The sequence below is a fragment of the Anopheles moucheti genome, chromosome 3 (genome assembly GCF_943734755.1).
Source record: "Anopheles moucheti chromosome 3, idAnoMoucSN_F20_07, whole genome shotgun sequence".
In the NCBI taxonomy this organism is placed as follows: Eukaryota; Metazoa; Arthropoda; class Insecta; order Diptera; family Culicidae; genus Anopheles; species Anopheles moucheti.
This window is the reverse complement of record NC_069141.1, coordinates 30,515,664-30,537,690: the sequence shown is the minus strand read 5'-3', so window position 1 is coordinate 30,537,690 and position 22,027 is coordinate 30,515,664. Positions and strand designations below refer to the sequence as shown.

The 22,027-nt window shown below is 44.2% G+C and overlaps 1 protein-coding gene across 2 annotated transcripts in view; it reads left to right on the top strand.

Annotated features, from left to right (window-relative positions):
* The window catches only part of LOC128306017 (probable G-protein coupled receptor Mth-like 1), a 142,382-nt gene that overhangs the window by 99,415 nt on the left and 20,940 nt on the right, over positions 1-22,027 (top strand). For both annotated transcript variants that reach the window (XM_053043688.1, XM_053043687.1), the window contains exon 4: positions 13,989-14,170. In XM_053043688.1, coding sequence (XP_052899648.1) covers positions 13,989-14,170 — 182 coding nt within the window. The remainder of the gene's footprint in view (positions 1-13,988; positions 14,171-22,027) is intronic.

Sequence of the window (22,027 nt, the reverse complement as noted above, 5' to 3'; positions counted from 1 at the left end):
CACGGCAACGAAGGTGTTGCTGTCGTTTGGGGGAAAGCAGTAACAGTAAAGCACACGAAAAGATAAATCTGAAACATGAAACAACCGTTTCGGGGTGTCTTGTTCACCCCACTGTCGCCCTTGAGAACGAGCGTCCTTTAGGGTGGAATTAGAATCCGTCACCACCTGCCCTTTTGGCGTTGAAATTCAACTGCGTTCTTCAAAACAACATTTTCCAAACAGTGCTCTGTCTAGTTTCGAATATCCGATTCGCATAGTAGCAGCTGCTGTCGTTTGCCTGATAATTCCACTCAATTATGATAATAGCCAATCGTGAGAGTTGTCGTCGTGTGGCTCTCAAACATACACCGAACAACATTTTCCGGTCGTTGCTAATCCTTTCCACACTGCCAACATACCCCTGCGGGAATAATTGCATTTCGGTCAAACGGGCACAGGATTGGAGGAGGAGTACTGGAAAAAAATCCCCCCAGTGCTCCATTTTTTATACTCACACATCAAATACTCCGACTAAAATGCTGGGAGCAGAATGGAGAAGCACTTTCAAACGAATGCCAAAAAATAAGCTGATGATACTTTTCCTTCATTGCTGCAGATGACAAACGGCAACGATTGGGGCTGACACATTTTTGGCAGCATTGGGATCACTACCCTTGTACTTTTTCCGGGTTGATTCTAAATTCACAACTCCTTCCCACTCCCCACCTGTGTGTGTGCAGTCACATTGTGATCCAGATTTTTGATGCTGTCCAACACCCCAACTTCGTTCGACAATCGGCAGGAGTGGCAGCACCCAGAGATGCAACAAGACCTGACAAGTACGCCTGTCACCATCATCATCAGTGGCAGAACGGTTTTTGAAAGCAATCAAATTCAATTTGCATAAATTACATTGTTCTAATGGATTTCATAAAGTTTGTTGGTTTTCCGGCTGTCGATCGGTTTGGAGTTGAGGGCACGTAGCTGTTTGTCGTGCAAATGAAATTTGATAAAAGCATCCATTTTGGGTGCGCGCGATTGTGTTGAAGCGTGGTCACCGAAGGTCTATTTTCACGGATTATTATCTTAAACGGTTGCTCGTGTCCGCGCGATTTGAGTGAGTTAATGGAGCTGAAGTGGTACGCCTTGTGCGAATGAGGGTGAATTGATAGGACTTTGCTTGAATGTGAACATTTACAGGGGCTTAAGGGTAGAAATAACGAAAGTACGATGTATTGCATAATGCCTCCTGATGGTATCAATTTGTGTACCATTGTGTTATGAATGATTCTTATCTGTTATACTGCCAACTTCATATTTTGTAAGGTCCCATTACTTCAATTCTTCTATTGCAACTGTTATGTTTCAATATATTTCGTTTCAGGTGAGTTTTTGCCAGACTTATCGTCATTCGCCTAATAGTCTCTTTGACGTCTCTTTGGAGTCTAAGACTCTTTGGACGATCTCAGTCTCAACTCTTTGAACGATCAGCAAAGGATCTTACATCCGTTCCGAGAGATTAACCTCAACCAAACATGACGAAAGTAGTGTATTTCGATTGTGTTCCATACCGATGACGCATTAATGCCATCGCGCAACTAACTTCGACCGGACCGGATCGAAATGGTCCCCCGTTCCGAATATAGGTTAGGGAAGTGATCGACTGTTTACCGACACACTGCGGTCAGCCGCGACCAGTACAAACTGTACCGGGCAAACAAAGCACGATCGTGCTCGCGTGATATGAAGTCAGTGGCCATGCCGTTTGCGTTTGCGGAGGACCGTGAGTAAGTTTTTAACGGTTTTTGAGTTCACTGAACAGCCGCTCGTCATCGAGACGGAAGAGTACGGTGCAACAACCGGTAGACCGCGTATGTGCGCGCGGGTCTCTGTATATCGCTAGAACCGGATCAAGGGAAGGAACCACGTGCACGTGTTAAATGCCTCCGGCCATATGGGTTGGTTTACGTATTTCTTCTTCGTCTAATTCTTACTAACGTGTACGTCTGGAATTATTTTCTTGAGGTATCGTCCGCCATGGTTTATAGATTCAGAGGTAATATCGGAAGACTTTTATCTCACGAGTTATTCGATCAGTTGATAGAGTTCTTATCAGAATCCCTTTGCACCCTACCTGAGTAACATCGTGCTAGTTCCATATTGCAGTTCTAGAGCACATTTGATTGATGTGGATCGAAATCGCCTCTTAATTTGTGCGCTGACGCCTTGTCATTCAGACCGCCGTTGTTTGATCAGTGATAGTGCACTGATATCGGTTCAGAGATGGAACACCGAACGGGATCACACCGGTTGGTTTGTCCTATCGGTTCATCGACCGCGCTACACGTGTGCACTGAAAATGGTCATCGTTCTACATGCTAGCATTATCGTAGAACGGGACCATGTCACTCACAGCGAGATTATAATCCAACATCAAAAACAATTTCCAATCCACGCTCGGAAACGACGATGCTCACACACTCACACGTACTAAGGTTAATTTTTCAAACGACTTCCAACGCAAACTCTCGGACGGTTTGTATCCTTAAGGATGATTCTGCAAGCAAACACAGGGAAACGGGTCCCGGTACGAACGAAAGCTGCCATTTCCCGAGAGTGTTTGACTTTATCATAATTAGATTTTCCAATTTGGCCCTTTCGCCAGCGATGCTCCTGATGTTGCCTGCATTTCAGCAATGAAAAGATCAATATGGGTTGTGACATTCTTCTACCCGGGACATGTGTGCTTCGCATGATGATATGTCGTGTGCAGCCTTTCCCGAAGTGAAGCTTTCAGTTTTCATCATCCTTCACGTTTGATGTTGCTGTTTGGATGTTTGACTGTTTGGGGCATCGTGCCATCCGGTGCCATGCCACGCTTGTGAACGTTTTTGCTCTTAAAACGTGATGCACCTTTCTTTGATAAACTCTCTAAAGCATTCGTGTGTGCGTTTTGAGGATGCTTTAAATCTCGGTTCAAAAATCATTCCCCTTTTCACGTAGAGTAGCATCACTGACAGTAACAAATTGCTACAAATTATCACCTGCGCCAAAGAAGAAAACTAATGTTTGCATGATTTAACTAAATTGATTTAAAACGATCCATCAACACAGGGACACAAACTATCCACCTTCTTGCTTCTTGCTACCGATAAATAATCACCACTGCAAATGACCGTGAAAAGTTCAAGCGTTAGAAGCGCACCATTGCCCACCCGGTATGTGATGGCGTGCATCGTTCTTCGTCACGCAAAATTATGTACAGAAATAATGCGACACAGCAGCGAGCGAACGCTGACGCTTGTCGTCGTAGCTTTATCTTTTGGACTGGCGCTGCACAGTGTTGATGTTTTGCATAGCTTCCGTTGACGGGAGGAGTAATTTCAAGTTTGGGTTCGTTTGCATACTTCACAAGAAGCAGCAATGTACCACGACACGAGGTCTATCGCACTTAGCCAAAAGGAATTCTGCCATTAGAATCGGCAAACATGTTCATGCATCTTGAAGTGTTTGGATAATGTTTATTTTTGTCTCGTGAGTAAAGTGTTGGCAAGGTTCTCTGCTTTAATGTTACACTGCTTCTATTCGCTTTACCTCGAAGAGAACCTTTAATATACTCAAACCATCCCACCCGAATGGTTTATCTTAAACACATTCAGACCGCGTAACTGCCAGTACGATCGGATAGAAGTGGATAGAAGGCAAAATCCATCCTAACCCAGTTCCTGCAGCATATCCCCAGTGTCAGATAACAACATTGAGGAAGAAAAATATGCAAATCGGTTGGACAAAACGTGCCTTTGGTTTGGCACCATCACACAATGGGGTGATGGTCCTATCGCAGCTATCCCATCGCTTGCGCCCGAATGGTATGCAAATGGCAGTGCATCATGTCGGAGCATGTCAAATCGCAAGCGGAAACATCTTACCAGGATCTCCTAATTAGTTCACTCTTTCAATTCATTCCTGTATCACCATTGTTTGGTAAGCGGCATGGGGATTACCGATTCCGAATATACGACTGTTCAGCTTTAAGCGGCTGGCCCCATGCCAAAATGGCGCTCCAAAATGTCCTCCGTTCAGGACATGCTGCATCCACCCGCAACGAAGAAGGACATACCCGCGCGTGAATCTTCCGGTCGAGTGTCATGGAGAAAGTCAACCAATTTACAACTTTCATTCATGAAACTTCCGGCAGTCGCCTGTTACCAGCGTAGTTGAATGTTTCCTTCGCCGTATATTGCCGACTGTCTGGAATTGTCCAGCCGCCAGCGGCATTTCGTTTCGCAGAATTTTCTCATGAACGCAAACGGAATGCCAAATATGTTTCTGCTCGAGAAAATCACATGTAAAGCCCTCAAGGTGAGAGAACTCACAATGAACTCACAAGAAGAACTTTTTGTACTGTTTTCCCGGTTCCCGGTCGCAGGATGTAGGAACATTTTCCCAAACACTGTTGCTTGGGTTTAAATTTGGTCTGCTTCTTAAACGGTTCCAGCATTCCGGTTGGAAGATTACTGCATCCAAGGGGAGGTAAGGTGGTAAGGAGGACTTTTGCGCTCCAGCCACAAAGAGAAACCGCCGAGAAGGCTGTCGGCCTGTCGGTGATCGACTTTTGTGTAAATAAAGACGCACGTTCGACGATGCAAAACCTCGACATCCGATCTGGCTGGACGAGTGCAGCGTTACGAGCTCGGTGCAAAGCTTCACCGGATATGGTACATTGGGTGAAAATGGAAAACCATGGACCCTGAGAAACCTTTTCGCCCATGTACACCCGCTCGTGGACGTTCTGTGGAAGCAGAGTGCTAATTGTGAGCGAGCAAAAGGTCCGCCTGCGTGTGTATGCATAGCCCTCGTCAGGGTTTCGAGCTAAGTACTTTGAACCTGTGGGTGCATCCGGATGTATCGGTTGCTAATGGTAGTAGGGACCGTTGTTTAGATACTCATTTACACCAGCCCACCAGATCCACACTGGTGATCCACTTTTTGCGCTCAAAGTGCACCGAACTGGGATGGAACTTTCTTTCCAGCGTTGTCTAACTCCAAACGGATGCTGACTTAAAGCCGTTTCGCTTCGGATACGGGAACCGTTTTGCGTGGGGAGTTATGTTTTTAGGAGATGCCTGCCCTCGCAAAGACAAGCCACTAAAATGTTTAGCAACTTTGCTCCATTAGCATGCCGGTGATTAAATTACCATAACCGAAACTAAGGTACCTCGTCAATTCGAGCTTCTTGGGACTTTCGAAAAGTATGAAAACAAAAAAGTCATGGATACGCGCCTGTAGCTCGCACACGGACGTTCATAAATCAAAACACATGTCACCATTACGCACGGAGGTTCGTCACCCCGATCATACGTCACCCCGTTGTTGGTGGTTGTGATTTAAATAAATTGAAATTTGCACTGCACCCCAGCACCAGCAAACTCTAGACGGGGGACCCCATGTGAAGGTAAAGGCACGCGACCGAGTTTCGGTGCCGTTGTTGTCGACCATGTTCGCGATTTGGATGCAAATTTGAGACATACTTTCGGTACACCAGGGGCACCCTCTGTGTGTCGTTTGTGAAATTAAGTCACATCATTCGCCAATGAAAGGAACTGTACCAGTGCAGTGGTTGTCCTCTACTTCCGAGCAGCATTCTGGCTTCTTCGCGATCAATCAGACCGTGTGCAGCGCCGGCAGGCGGTAGTATATGCTAACTTAATTCAATTAAGTTAGATTAATCAAATTCTTATTCAAACTGAAAGCGAACAATCTGCCCTGTCCGTACACCGGTTGAGCAGGCAAACGTTCGCCGGGAATTGTTCGGCTCGCAGTAAGAAGCTCTTTTCTCCATCGATTTGTGTGCTCCTATGTTTTACCATTTCGAGCACCATGTCTACCCCGGTAACTTCCACGGATGCTCCTATTGCGAATAATTACAGCTCAATCGGCACATAACCGCACATCGCCGTTCAACCACATTGAGACATTAAAGTTAATCGGTAAACCCGCTCTTGGCTATTCCAGAAGGAAGGAGCACAATATGACGGTTGGTTGGTTGGATGTGTGCACATTTCCGGTCGGAATGCAATTTACTTCCCCTTGCCGGCTTATGCACCTACGCCACTGGTACGTTTGACTTGCGATCCGGTGCGATACAATATCTACCCGAGTGGCGTCGATGACCATCGGTCTGGTTAATTGGATTAAAGGCAATTTCACTCTCGGGTGTTGATAATTATTTGCAAATAATCTAATTGTTTTCAATCGACAAACAGAGAACGGTCTGGAGTTGTGTGAGTTGAGTGAAGTAAATATTTGACATCGTATCTGGGCCGAGATTAGCAACAAGTATTCTAGAAGTTTGTTTTGTGTGGTTTGCCAAATTAAAGCAAAATTTTGTTAATTTGTTGATTTTTGGAAGCAAATAAGAGAGTACAATATGATTCGCTTGTTCAAATTCCTTAAGAAACAGGATAAAAAATTAAGTGATGCAACATCGATTGGATGAAGCACGGGAGAAATTTTTACTTCCACAATGTTGTCGACGGACGGTTGTTGAAACGATTTCTTTTTTATAGGACCCCCCTTATAAATGGATTCCTTTGGACTGGGAGAGCGTTTCTCTTTCATCTGAAAAATTGCATCAAACGTGAAGCAGGAAACATTCATCATAGGACCCTTCTGCTATGCCAGATACGGTGGAGATCTTTTGAATGGTAGCATTCGTACTGAACCATGAACAGAAACCAGCAGCTACATCGCCAATAATAAATAAGATCACCATCCATTGAGCATCCGCTCCTTGCGGAGATAGGAATTCGGGAAGAGATTTTATTGGGTCTCCGGCCATAATGTATCCACACAATGAACCGTGACCTTTCTCTTGAAACCGGGCTCTTTTGCTGTCTCTATCTTCCTCAAACTCATTATTTCCGGTGAGTTGAAGCAGAATTTATTAAAAAAAAAAACAACCCCGGGCTTGCAAAAACCCTGACCTTCCGTGACGGGTTGGAAAGCGAAAGCCTCCCCATCCATCCGACGGGAGAGTGATAAACTTTAGACGCAATACAGAGCCGAAGCCTGTCCAGCAATCACGCACCGCTGGTGAGGAGAATTCCTTTAGGCCACACATTTATGGTGGCTATAATTTTAATTTTATTGTCACATTTTATAACCACCAATTCATCGCTGTCTGGTTCTGGTTGTCGCGGGCTAGGCGCAAACATTCACACCCGGTAGAACGTTGTAGAGTACGTACGGCTACGCAAAGTTCCAGGAAGTATCCAGGAATAAAATGACTGTTAAAAGAGCAGACAGCTGAAATCACTGCGCATCATCTTCAGTAATGATTCGTGCCGTTTGCAAGTAGACGCATCAACATTTCGTACCATCCCTTTGTTTAATGGTTTTAATCGCTTCTGCTAATTCCTAAATTAATAAACTAATTCTAGCAAATTGTGGTCGGTTTTGCTAATTGATATATCGCTATCGTCTGCTTAATAAAACATTCTCTCAACGATCCACATTTAATGAGATTTGTAAGGAAGCTTTTGAAAAAAAATCCTCAACAAAGATGTTTAATATTTGGAGATCTTCTTTAAGCATGAATTTCTTTTAATTTCCGATGATCTCTTGAAGGTTAATCCCAAATTCAGTCTTTCCGTTGTCATCCATGTGTGAAAAGAGAAAGTGTTGGTTGTATAACTGTTCTTCCCCGATGGAGACCTTACAATCTATCATTCTTATGTCTAGAATTCTTCACCTTCTCTGACTTATGCAACGCGCTAAAGCGAACCAGCCTTGTGATCAAAAGTGATACTTGATGCTACTGATGCCTGCTCTTGATTCCATGCTCTTAGATGCGTCATTAGTGTCGCCGAAATAAAAAAAACTCCAATTCCAGTTCTTTGATGTGTTACATGAAACCGGTTTGAGGCACACTGCCGTTACGATCGCCAAACTAGCGGTTCAGGGTACTTTTTTCGTTCCGAACCCCGGTACGCGCTGCTCATTTCGATTTTCCTTGATTTTAACATCTTCTTTCTCTGATTTCACTTTTTAATCAAATTAAGATTCATGCTCGATGCCGTTTGAACGTTCTCGAAGATGCGGCGATTCTCGCATTGAACTCTGGTAACGCTTGTTCCCGTCACGCTTTCACTGTTTTCTGCCTCCATTCGGGGGGAATTCTTACCAACTCGTTAGCTACACCCGAAAGCCATGGTAGGCTGTTCCGATGCAGCTTGTCGTTCTTCTGCCTTTACGAGGCCCCAAACGAAATTGACCGTAAATGATGAGATTTAACGGTTCGTTTGCTCTCGGTTATTGAACTCTTTCCACTGCTTCACCTGTGTACACCTGTGCTGGCAGCTTGAGTGCGATCCACCGCAACCAACATTGTGTCCGCTGTCGGATGTTTGATGGGTTTTCATGAAATCTTTAATCTCCCGAACAAACGCTGCATTCGCCGAGAGCGGCTAGAATGCATATACTTTTAATACTATTTTGACAAATGTGTCCCTGACAAAGAGCTACAAATTGAACAATAAAACGCTGGAATTCAATGGACTTGGTGGGACCACGCACATAACCGGCGTCTCCTAGCTTGGAGAAGCTTTAATGGTACCGATCTTCATTTAGGATTAAAAACCGTCCCAACTGCAGCGGTTCCGATCCGGTATATCCTACGCATTCTTCATCCCACGTCCTATGTTTTCCTAAACCGGACTGTCATTCCACGGGATCAACACGTATCATAAATGAACACGTCTCTTCGGGTTGATTTATTTCGCTTTAATAGCATCGATTTTAGACGATCATCACGATCGACGTTCGACACTTAAAAGGATGTGCATTCCTAGGAACAAACGGATGAAGATGATCATTCGCTTGAATGGGTTTATAATACATGATTACGTCGCTCAATCAAAGTCGTTTGTTTGGAATTTTAATATAATATTGACAACTGTAGAGAGAAAGTTTGGGAACAGAGCAAATACCAGACATATTAGTATTAATATGAATGGTCTACCTTGCTGACTATGTTTATTTAATTCAATGATTGAACTGTAGATTTTTGGACAAATTTGCCTGTTCTCGAGCAAAAGGTATAGCTTATAATCGATGCAGTATTTACAGAAATCAGAAAAAGTACAACCTTCTGGTTTATTTATGTTTTGTTGTTGATTTCTGTTGTTTGTTCTGTACGTGACTGTCTGTTGCGATACTTTCCAAACTTTTTTTCCAGCAATGCACTGCATTCCCATCCACTTTTTTTTTCGCTTCTCTCAACTATTTGGACATGGACACTAGCATTCTTTTGTACATAGAAATAACTTTTACACGGAATTGTGTTTGTCGCGGACATTTTCTGTCGGGATTGTCGGATGGCAACAGAATATCCGCATAACTATCCGAAATGTGTAACATGCAAGAAGTTTTGGTCGAATGTAAAGAAGAATCAAAGATAGCAAAATCTCCACCCAGCACCCAGGGCTGTTGTTTACATGCCGTATACATACAAAGAAAAAGTCTCCCCCAGTACAATCGCTGTAATGTCTGGCTTTATGCATGGCGCTGCAGTTTTGCAACGGCTTGTGTTGTGTGGTGTGCAAAACGGATAAGTTTTAACAGGAAGAAATAAAAATGAACGCTAGAGACATTGCCACGGAAAATCGGTGACTGTAACGATCTCCACGACGAGTAGTGCACACTGCGCCGGGGAAATAAAGCACTTGTGCCGATGGTCTTGGCCGTTCGTGTCGCGTGAAGACTGTTTTCGCTTTTAATTAAAACTTGTACAATTTTAAAATGTTTTAATTGATAAAACTCGACCGGCGTTCCCCTTGGTTTTCAGGGGCCTCGGGCAAAATCCAACCCGAGTTGGGCCAATAGTTTTCGTTCCCGGCGTTCTATCGGGCGTCGGACGAAGGGATGCCTTCACACCACCTTGCAGTGCCGTGAAGTTTTTGGCCGTGAAGTGGGAAAGGGATTTCTTTTCGCCTTTCCAACAATAAACCTGTGCTGCCCAAGCATGGCATCACTGGCCTGGGAAGGAAGTCGTGGTCTGGTCCTGTCTGTGCTTGTCAAACCACACGCCTCCACCCGCACCGTTCGTGACAGAGAATAGCGCGACAATTAGAGAATCTGTTTCGTGAGTAAATACACACAGGCGTGAACTGCTGTGTGCCGGGGAAATTTAAATTAATTAATTCGTTTACTTAAGCAACTGGGTGTGCAAGTACAGTTGGCTGGCTTTTCCTCTCCGGAGGAATGAAATACATCATCATCACCATCAACAACATCCCACGACAGAACAACCTACAACGTGATCCATTTCACTGCCGCATCATCAGAACAGGATTGACTCGCTACTTGTTGGTTGGAAGTTGTTACAAGTAATTTGAGCCAACTCTTCCGTTCCGTTTCGTCTCCAACCCTCCACTCGCTAATAGTGTCGCTCGGAATGAAGAAATGTCTCGTTAAAATGACACCACGGATGAATGAGCAGAGTGTTTGTTGGACCAGAAAAGTAAGGTTTCTTCCATAATCCTGGAAGAACGACACTTGCCAAATGGTCCCAAATGACTGGTGTGCTACCGGAGAGTGTTGGAAGTCAATCTTCATTGTTGGGATAGTGAGACGGAACTACGGCATACTTGTGATTGATTGCCGGTTGTTTTGTCCTACGGTGGTAGATTTTATTGCGGCAATTAAAAGCGTAAATGCAGTTGCCTTTTGTCTCGTCTGGTGAATAGATGCAAGTTATGCAATTTATTACTGAGGACAGTGTTCACCGGAATTGTTAAGGAGTGTTCTATGAGGCAAGACCAGAGTTCAAGAGTTGTAGCACCATTAAGACTATTAGAGATGTCGTTAGCTAATCAAACTACTCTAATGTAGTGTAAATATTTAAAATTAAGTTGTTCATTAATTTTGACATTTAGATAAGAACTCTCTAGCAGTGCTCGGTCGTTGTAACTAGCTGTTTTCTTCCTTCAACACCTCTCCCAATATCCATTCGCTGAATCATTTGTTGTTTAGCACCTCATCGGCGCCGTGTTGACATGATTCGTTTGCTTGGCGATCGAATTCCACCTCACGAGCTCTCGTAGTTTACGATTTGCCAAGGTAAGGCCATTCAGCCCATCGTTCTTTCCTTCCTTTCGCCACGCGGTAGAATTTTGTCGGCCCAATGAACAGGCCGCTTTAGTGGAGTAATCGTTCCGGCGAAAGAAAAGTGTCTTTCTATCGATTTCTCGGTTCGGTTCGATGTTTCGTAACGTGCAATAAAAATTTCGTAATTTCACACCGCATAACTCTTCCGTGCGCACTGTCAACACACTTTTGGCGTGTGAACATCGAAACCGAACGAACGCCGCGTCCGGTGCAATGATCGCGGCCGATTCTGAATTGAAGGCACGTTGGCGACAGCATGGCCTTGGATAGTTCAGAACCCCTGTTGCGAAAGGGTTGGTTCGTCTGGTCCCTGGTGATTGTATGCATTTAATGAGCGTCTTTCAAATGAGAATACCGTCGGTTTCAAATGCATTTCCGGGAGCTATGCGCTTTGTGAGGTTAGAATTCAATATCCGGTATAATTTCCTGCCACAGTGTAGAGTGTAGCATACTGCACACAATTAGTGCATCAATTTATCGATTGATATGCAAATCTGTACGGTTCCCTGGTGGTTTGTTGCCTTTCTTCGCATGTGCTTGCAAGATAACATCATACACGAAATGATTAATGATACGAAAGACATTCTTTGTTGAATGTGTCTTCATGCTTTTGTCGTCGGTTCGTATCTTTTCTTGCTGACTTTTAGGACAACATCTTGGCAAGAAACTTCATTACGCTGTGCTGTTCTGTTTGACTTTTATCACGTGCCCTCAGCTGGTCAAAGTGCAAAGTAGCTCTTCAGCATCAGAACCCGTACCGTGTGGCTTTCCTCGGGCTAGCAGCTCACGTGCTGTCCATAAATCATACATCCAAATGGTGCCGAATTTCTAATAAAACACAATCTTCACTCGCATATTGAACCCAACGAAAAGGTTCAGTATTCTCTCTATTGGAAGGTGGATAAAGGAAAGGGTGGCTTGGGAGCAAGGCTACATTTTCACATTTTTCAGTCAGAAAACCCATGTCCAAGAGTGCACCGTGCTCCATTTCCGGGTGTCGTCCCGCGCTGTTCGATCATAAATTTTCATAAATTTCGTCCCATATCAACTCGCCGCGCAACTCAACAGAGACCACCGGTCACGAAACTTTTTTTTCCGGGGGTTCCTCTGCTGGAAAACTAACTGCTGTAGGATGTGTCCTCTCGAGCTTACGTATGGTTCAGACGATGCAGCACTTCAACGCTGCACAACTGCCTGCAAAGCTTGAACCCTTCCTATTGGACTAACCGTGAAGAAGGAACCGGAAATCAAAGCTTTCCAAAACGTAGTGAAATGCAATTCATAACCTCCCAAGGGCTTCTCGGTCCTGTTGTCGTCATACGAAAAAAAAGGCATCGGAATACGAGATAACAACGTTACTAGTTTACTCGGATGAGATGCCTTAAGAGCAATCGCTTCATATACGACCACCGGGTGAGAAGATGTTGGGAATAGGTAACATCTTGAAAAAACTCTCCTTATCAGCTACACAAACTCAAGCGACAAAATGCCAAAAGAAGTATGGTTCGGTGTCACCCGTTAACTCCCACCCCCGGTATCGGAACGACCACTGCAAAAATCTGCCAAAAACGGATGTGTGATATTGGGGAGCACAACATTTGAATAAATCATACAGACGATATCGTATCGGATTGGTCGGGGTTTTTTTTCGCCCATTTGTGATTCCTCTTCCGGTTGATTCGTTGTCCTTGCAGACGTTCCTTCGAATGCCCAAAGTTTGCCTTCAAAATGAAACGAGACATCAACGGGCAAGCTTTTTCAGGCTATTTTTTGTTTTGGAGGTTATACGTTTCCGAAACCGAATTTCACTGTCTCTCGGCGCAAATCGAACGATGATGAGAACACATAACAAGATGATCAGTGTTTTTTGCCCCTGCTCCGCACTTAAAACACTCCTCAGACTTCATAAAACATTTTTAGCAACTCGATTGGAATGGTCTAAAAGCAAGATTAAATATTTACTTCGCTTGCCCATGTTGGTGGCATGTTTGTATCATTCTGCATCGTTACGATTTAGGTTCAGGTTAGAGGATGGTCCTCTGCATACCTACCATCATTTGTGGCTTCCCCATTTGGCCGGTTGATTTGTCATGCTCGGTGAGTCCAAATTTTGGTAAATTCTGTTCATAAATTAGCTTTTAAAAATAAGTTTTTGTTTTAAAAAATATAGTTCTGGAACTTCAAGCGCATTACAAAGTGTCGCTTTTGATGTTGACCACACTACGATAAGCCAGTTCCCATAACTCAATCCAAGAATTTATTTCGCTAACTCTATCTTCAACCAATTTGCACAATGAAGCACAGGCACTTAAAGCTCACTCAGCCGTTTCCTTGGTCGTACTGGCAACACCTCTGACCTATCCTGCGACACAGACGTCAGTATAGCGACTCATTCATTTGGCAGCGTTGCTGTTAGCACTTCATTTACTGATCTCATTCCCACTTTCTGTGCTCACTGTCTATCCGGAAGAGCTTCATTTTCCGCATACGCAGACATTGGCGCAGTCTGGTGGCATCAGTGCCGGAATCCGGTATATCCTACCCGTCGACTGTGCCAAACGCTGATGCAGCATTACCGCCATGATGATGTTGATGATACGGTATTGCAAAAGCCGTATGAGCGTGTGTGTGTGTGTGGTGCACCCGGTAAAACTATTTATTTATTCATGCATGCATGTCTCTTTATTTATCTTTTCCACGTCGATTTTCTAGCAGAGTCTCACTTTGTGTGTTGCCAACTTTGGGTGGAATGGTACAGAAATCTGACAGACCGACGCGATGGTCAGTGTTATAGTCCGGTATTTATAATATTTTCCTCCCATCTCTCTTCCCGCTCACAGTGATCTACGGCCGACATCGCTGGAGAAAAGCCAGGAAATCTGCCGGCTTCGGATCTACGAGGTGTACGCGTGGGGTGTCCCGCTGATTATTGCGGGTATTGCGGCCATCCTGGACAATCTGCCGGACAGCAGTGATACCTACTTGAGGCCACGTTTTGGTGAAGCAAAATGCTGGTTCTACGGTAAGTGAAACACACCCAGTTTAATCTAACCATCGAATTCCAAACAAATACGTCCCGCCTCTGGGAACCGAAATTCCATCAACATCTACATCATCATCATCATCATCATCCGGGCTGTGGGAGCTTGCCTGCCGATGTACCTTGGTATGGCACCTGCGCCCACATCCTCCAGGCATTCCGTCGATTCGATGATGCATCAACGACGCATGACATGGCAATCAAACCGACTAACATTTCATTTCATTATGTTAATTATACGAATCAATACGGAAGGTGGCGGCCACAAACGGGATCCTCGCCATATAGTTTACGCCTTGAGCCTTGCGGAAGGAGCTTTCCTCAACGATAGCATTGTGCCAGTGGGTTAGTGGCTTCGATTCCATTCTCACGACCAATATTTACCACAAACATCTACCTTGCACGCTGAAGCTGCAGCTCGAAGGTAGTGAGGGATTAAATTACTTCCGCCACAGGAAGCAGAGTGTCTTTGAAGCGCTCGGCACGGGTGAAACTTCCGTTTTATGTGGGCTTGTATAAAAAAGCTCCAACTGCCTTTCCTGCATGTGCATTCATCAACGTCGGATCGGATGGTGCTGTTTTGTGTCTGAATTTACCGAGAAGTTCGGTGAAGATGCCTTTGTGTGCTGGCCATGACGTTCTGCTCACCACACACCCAACTCCCAAGGATGACGAATGTCTAGACGAAACGAAGTTCCGGATGCTGCCCGCCTCCGCTACGCAACCATGCGACGTAGAACTCGGAATGCATTCCGACGTTTGCGCTCGAAACATTCTACGAAATGCAAACCGGCGTGACGGGCTGACGGAAGGATTAGAGCAATCAAATGTGTGTACGGGGTGATGCATTAGAAGTATCTTCACTTTGATTGACCACAACAAACAATCATCGTCACTAATTTCGTAGATTTAGTAGAAAATAAGGGTATCATCCTGTCCATTTACAGCCTTAGCTTTTGAACCTGTGTTGGTTACACTTAAAATCAATTAAAATTTTACATTCTGATGATAGTCATCTCCTGATGTACATTGCTTTTAGACTTATTTTTGAATATCTAAAACACGACTCGAAACATCGCTTCAGAAGAAATTTGGTGCAACGGTAGGGAGAAGCACTGGTGTGACATGCATACTGATGTGAACACAAAGGATAACTATAAATCGATTGGAATTATTTGCAAGAAGCACGCTTTAGATAGTGGTCCGACGCATTCATGCCTTTCCTACTCTCCCTGATATCCTGAACCGAACCTGTTTGCAATCATTGCATTCATTTAGCTGACATGCAGAGTGTTGTATGCAAAATTAATGTGTAAAAGTGTATCCTGTTTCTTTACTGTTCCGGGAAAAGTTTTGCCTCGCTCCCGGCTATTGGCAAACATACACCTTCAGAACTCATCCTTCCTATGTTTGCATCTTTATGTTAGCATCGATAAACTATACCGAAAGAAATATTAAAACATTAATAGCATTATGAAACTTCTGCAATTATTAGTTTGATGGTAGGAGAAGAGGGCAGAAATGCAGGAATAAATGGGAACTGTTCCTTCCTAACATTCAAGAGACATTCTAAATGCTCGCTCCATATCAGTTTATTGATTTTGAATTATTTTATCAAGGCTTTGTGTAGTGAGCTTTTTTAACATTCCCTTTAATGCAGGAAATATGTTATATAACGTAATCCTCAAACGAACTCTATTTTGTCACAAGCGCCTGTTATCGTTATCTGTCCTTTGCTGGATTAATGGAGATGAATTCACCCCTAGGAAAGTAGGATTACGTTGATCGGTGGTGAAGTGAGTAGCAATGGTTTTAATATTTACTATCATTACTCATCATCTCCATTGAAGTACGTCCGAAACCTCTGAGAGTAGCTTGAAAGGGAATAGCCAAGCTCAAGGACGCAAATTACCTAGCAACACCGTACGCTCTAAGTAAAGCTAACATGAATCTAATGCCGAGTGTAATGCACTTGGACCGGAGACTGACGTCGTCTAATTCCCGGAACCATTCAGAACCAGTCATCCAGTTGGATTAAAACCGTTAGTGGACGTAGTGTGGGTGCTGAAATGACCCAAGGCTAGCCACGAGTGAAAGGTAACGACTTGCCTCGTTCCGTTGAAATGGAAATCAATCTCCAATTTATCACTCCTGACATCTTGCACAGTGGGAACCGGTCCCCATGCTACAAGTTGATGCCGCTTCTAGTGGATGCTAGTGTACCATCGGATGGGCAAGAAATCTGCCCGAGGAGTTATCAATTATGGACGGAAATCGAAGTACTTATCAATATTCAATCGATGACACTTTCACTGCTTCAAGTAACGACGATGCTGCCAATAATAACGAGACGAAGCACTCGAGACTAGCGCAGGTAGATCCGAGGATGGCTCGAGTCTAGCAGCATTGTGGCCACTTTGGATGTCCGCTGGAGCGTTGGTGGTGTTTTTGGGTCTGATGGGACGTACGGGTCCTGCCGTACTTGACAGGGAATTAGGCAATTCTGATTGGATAGCATATTAATATGCGATAACATAAATCATTCCATTAGGACTGCACGATCCGGGATTGATGGTCGAGTGCATACATGAATAATAATAAATCAACTATCGTCTTCGGGATCTCCGCTTATGACACCTAGACGCCCAGATCATTTTTATTACCCCCTTAGACTTCCAATTACCAATTTCATCAAACAAAGTCGCCGTGCTGTATTAAATGTGACATGAGATATTGCAAACCGTTGGCGTTGCCGGTAGGTGTAAATACCGATGAAGCCATCGGTTTCGTTAACAGCTTCGATAGCGGCGTTCCCGCAATCCTTGTAAGACGCTATTAAGCTCCACCATAACTGCGCACTCTCCCGTTCAATTTTATCGCCAAAGCACCGCTGCTGTCGGCTTTTTTGCATGGCGTTGTTGCCTTTTAATTAAAGCCGGGTGCCAGCTTTTTTGTCGCCGTGTTCGATCTCCGTTGAGTTGCTTATTGCTGCACCGCACCAACACTCCAACGACCAGTGAACGAAAGGAGGTGGCAATTGAAGTTTTATTACCCAGCGGCCAGATTTGTTAGCTGTGCATGGGCAGCTCGGCTCACTAGCTTCCGTTTTCCCGAGCATGCTGCCACGACTGGCCACCACCCGACTCGTGGGATCAATTTGCACCGGTAAAAAAGTAAGCTTGTGTCGTGTTGTGCTGTCGGGAGCCGTTGCAACCTGAGCAGTGCTGAGGGATGCTAATCAAAACGCTTGCGGCCATCGTAATTGGCAGCGAGAGTCAGCGATCTCTCTATCGAGCAGTTGGTGTTGCACATCGTGTCCAGCTAAAATGTCTGTGTGTGTGTGCTTGAGACCGTGGCTATGCAAAAGGGTTTGCCTATTGGACTAGCCTCACTAGTCCCGCAGTCGGCAACGAGTATTGGGTAGTGTAATTTAAATCAAATTATGCGATAAATCTCGTTTCTTGCACTGCTCACGGTCCGGCTCCGGCAGGGGGTGAGAAATTGCGTGAGAAAGTGAAAATTACGAAACCACATGTCCGGGGTGTTTGGTCGAAGCGATCCGGGAAGATGTGGTTCGGTGCCGCCGTCTCGTATCGATCGTATCACGGGCGCGCCTGGAACGACCCATCTAGCAAGCAAACCGATCGTGTTCGGGACGTAGTAGCCTTGAACGTATTGGCAGTATTAAACCACACTCCGGCCGTGGTGCGGTGATCAGTGAAGCGAAATCCTCGTTAGTTCAATGACACTTTGCCCATCACCCGCACACTATCAGGGCATTCCGTCTCCCGCAATGTGAAGGGCCTAGGAAATAAATCAGCCAACGGCAACGGCACAAGAGAAGCATAACATATTTCTCACCTTCCACACCTCCACTGTTTCTGGACATACGACGAAATGTTGCGAAAGGTTAAGATCACCAGCCAGTTCCACCTCTTCTGTTCGCTGTGAAAGCGTGTGCTTATATCCCTTCGGCGTCTTTTTCCCTGCCGATAGAACCGTGGTAGGTCACGAATTTTACACGGATATTTCGGATGTGTCGGAGTGCCGGCAAGCAAAACAAACCACACCGGCCAGTGGGGTCCAGCCCAGGGTCAACGCCGGCAGAATGAAGGAAGAAAATGTTCGACTTAAATCGTGTGCCCGCCCCAGGGCCAGGGAATGTGTGTGTTTCGGAGATCGGGAGTGAAAAAATAAACAGCAGAATAAATCAGCACTTGCGAGATGGAGACGCACGCCATCCGTTTGGAAGGAAGGATAGAAAATCGGTGGTCCAGCCAAACGGCAAACATAAACACATTTCTCTCTTAATAAATATGTCCGCGATTCGATACACGCGTGATAGGGAGAGCCCCCTTACCACTCCACAGCATCTCACCACCATCACAGGCACAGGACGTTGAAGACCCCGTGTCAACCACAGTGCGCTGGAATGTTTCATCGGTAGAGTTTATAAATTTTCACCGGCGCAACCCTACCCGACAAGCAACATTCGCGACCAGTCAAGTGGGAGAAAGGGAAAGAATTTTCGAGCAATCTGCAAACTTAATCCGACTCCGACAAGCTTTCCTTGCTCCTTCCCCATTCATCGCAACGCAACATGTTGGTTGTGGGGGAGTATTACTAAAATATTTTCTACTGCTCTACTGAACGACACCGGCTAAGGAACGGTTCCTCTAATTCCTTCACCTTTCTTCCGATAGCCCTCCCCCATACGGGGCTTGTTCACCATGCGGGACTATAATTTGATTTGTCTTTTCCATCGACGACCATTAAAGCCGGATTTTGCAATGGTACGAAACTGGATCGTTGCCAACGACGACGATGATGATGGCGTCGACTAGATCGCCGAATCTCTTGTTGAACATGACCGTTCGGCTGGGACGCTGTTCAAGTTTTTGATGACGTTCGAATCGATTGTCTGTTATTTTTGCCTATTTAGTTAGTTTTCTGTTTCCCTTTCCTTTACTACCATTGGGTATGTGGTGAAGTTAAGACACATTTGATGGTTTTTTGTAAATTTAGAATCAACAAACTTGATCAAATAACAAAAATGCAATGTTTGCTGACGCCTTTCTGAAATTGTTTAGTATTGGCAGAGCGAATGTAATAAGAGCTTGTTTAAAATACAATTTTAAAATTATGTAAAACAAATTATTAGCAACGCATCCTTAAAACATGCCCAACTTATCAGCCAACCTAATACCCTTCAACTTTCATAACCACGTCCGAAATAGTCAAGATTGTCCCGCAGCGAATGGATTATAAATATGCCTGATGATGTTCAAACATTGGCATCATTTTGCATCACGGCTTTATCGTGGTCGAATGGGAAGTACAACGTTCCGGGGGTAACAAGTTGTTGAAAAATGAATGCAGTTCTCACTGCATGTCAACAAGGAAGTTGAAAGCGTGTGAGTATCGTTTTTTTTTTGGCTGGGGTTTGTGCTATTGGGAAAATGGTTGACATTTTCCGCTGCTGCTGCCGACATCCAAAATAGCAAACATATTGACAAATTGGTACCACTGGCACTGGATAAATGTGGAACTCTTGCCCAACCATTTCTTTTCCCGTCCTTGCGTACCATCCTCCCGCTCAGAATAGGGGATGCAGCGGTTAATTCGATCAGATACGATCGCAAATTTTGTTTGCTCACACCGCCATTTGGGGGGGGTTGGTTGAATTTTGTGGAAAAACGGGACAAACACTCTCGCACACGTCCGAATGAGTTTGGCCAACAGTACTGTATGAATAAATGAACAGAGACAATTCGGTTGGTTTTGGTCAGTCACCGTGTTGCCACCTCGTGTGCTTCCACGCCGTGACAATGAATCCAGTGCGACCAGTCAATTTTGGATTTCAGTTTATGCGCTCTGCTTGATTTTTACCATTCACGTTCGTTTGCTGGTTTTATATGGTGGTGGATTTATGTCAATTTCGATTGCTGCCCTTAGCTTCGAGGCGTGAGCATAATTGAATTATTTTGTGGCGAAAAATTTGTTGATATGAGATTAAAACACCGCATGTGTTTTTTTTGTTTGGATGTATTATGGTTTTATGTGTTTCAACGTGTCGAATGAGATGTTCTTTATGTTCATGTTTTTGCGTTTAATATTTCCTTGTTACAATATACCATTTTTTTCTATTAAAGCTCACCACATTAAACGTTTTTATAAATGAATTTTCCTTCAGAATGCCTTTCCTTTGCAACTAAACTAAAACCACTTGGTAAATAGATAATAGAATCGCAGCATCAATGCCACAACGGAGGAGTGCAGTCAAGAGTGTAGAATTCGCTTTCATCGCAGACTTTCCCAGACACTGCAGTACATGGCAGTTCCTGGCACGGTCGGTATGCTTTGCAGTAATTCTTTATCTCCTCTCAGACGACGCGGTGCAATGCGGTCTTTTTTCTATTCATTTTTACTTGTGCTCATAATTATGAGCATCATTCGGTTGTTGGCCCAACGACACCGTACCATAGGCCACTTTAGCCTTCAGGAAGCGGATGAAGCGAAATCGTGTAATTATAACTTTAGAAAATTAATACAATCTCAAAGTGGGCTGATAAATTACAAGTGGAAAAAAGTTTACGGTGTGATGAGATGGAACTTATAGCCCTTTTTTCCGCATCTTTGCTTGATAGGGGAGCTTTTAGCTGTACGTTTAATATTTTGAATAGAAGAAAACAGAGTGTTTGTATGTGTACCGGAATTTTGTCACGAAGAAGCTCATAGAAAAGCAGTACGTTCGGCGGTACTCTGATGAAGTACACAGTCAATTATTTAATCATGATTTATTCATCACCTTTTACTGTTTTCGCCTCACCTTTTCCATCCGCCCAGTGGAGCGACTGTTTTCAGTTTAAATCGATCATTCAAACCCCATCCCGAAATGCGATTGTCGGGATGTTGAATATTTACGCATAAATGGAACAGAAATATTCATTTCCAAAAGCTTCACGCGGAAGTAACGCAGCTGCAATGGGGCATTCAAACAGCGAGAGAACGAGAGAGAGAAGCGAGATGGGTTAAATAGTTTGAGGAGAAAATTGCTCCACAATCAGCGTAGTGCGATACGCATGCAATATACGCCCACGGGGAGGAAATTCGCGATTATGCATCAAAATTAACATAATTATAATTGTTAATTGAGCAACTTCATTACGGCAAATTAAAGCGCACGAGATGCATTCCGGATTAAATCGGACACAAGATTATCGGATACGGTGCGGGTTTCGTGGGAAGGATATCTGTGTATGTCTCCTCCCACGGAAATGGGCACTATCTTTACCTTTTTCGTAATGGATTGCAAAAAAAAGTGTAATTAATGTTCAATTATGCACAAACTGTGTGGATTTATGAGATGTGATTCACGTACAGAGACATAACGCTGAAGAACATCCTTCTTATCGCATTAATCTTTGCTGCAGCTAATGTGCAATTTAGAGGGAAACCAATGTTAGCTTTTCCTATAAGCTCATTGGTAAATCCACGCCTATCATTAGATTAATCCCACATCCCACATATGGAAAGGGGCCTAAACGCCTCTAATCGGTGGTTAATTTGTGTAATTGCAGCGTAGTCTAACGATTTGAGATTTTATATGCTTTCACAATCGCTTCGGGGAAAATGAAAATGAAAGGCATGATATATCGCTTTATTCCAAAGTAAAACCTTTCGAAGCCGAAGAGAAGAGACGAACAGGACGGGCCATGAAGAAACAAACATAACAATAAAAAGTAAAACCATAACAGCATGGAAAGGCATGCACGAATTTATGCCGTAACGATAATGTGACAATAAAACCGTCCTCTCTCCTCTCTATATCCACCCTCC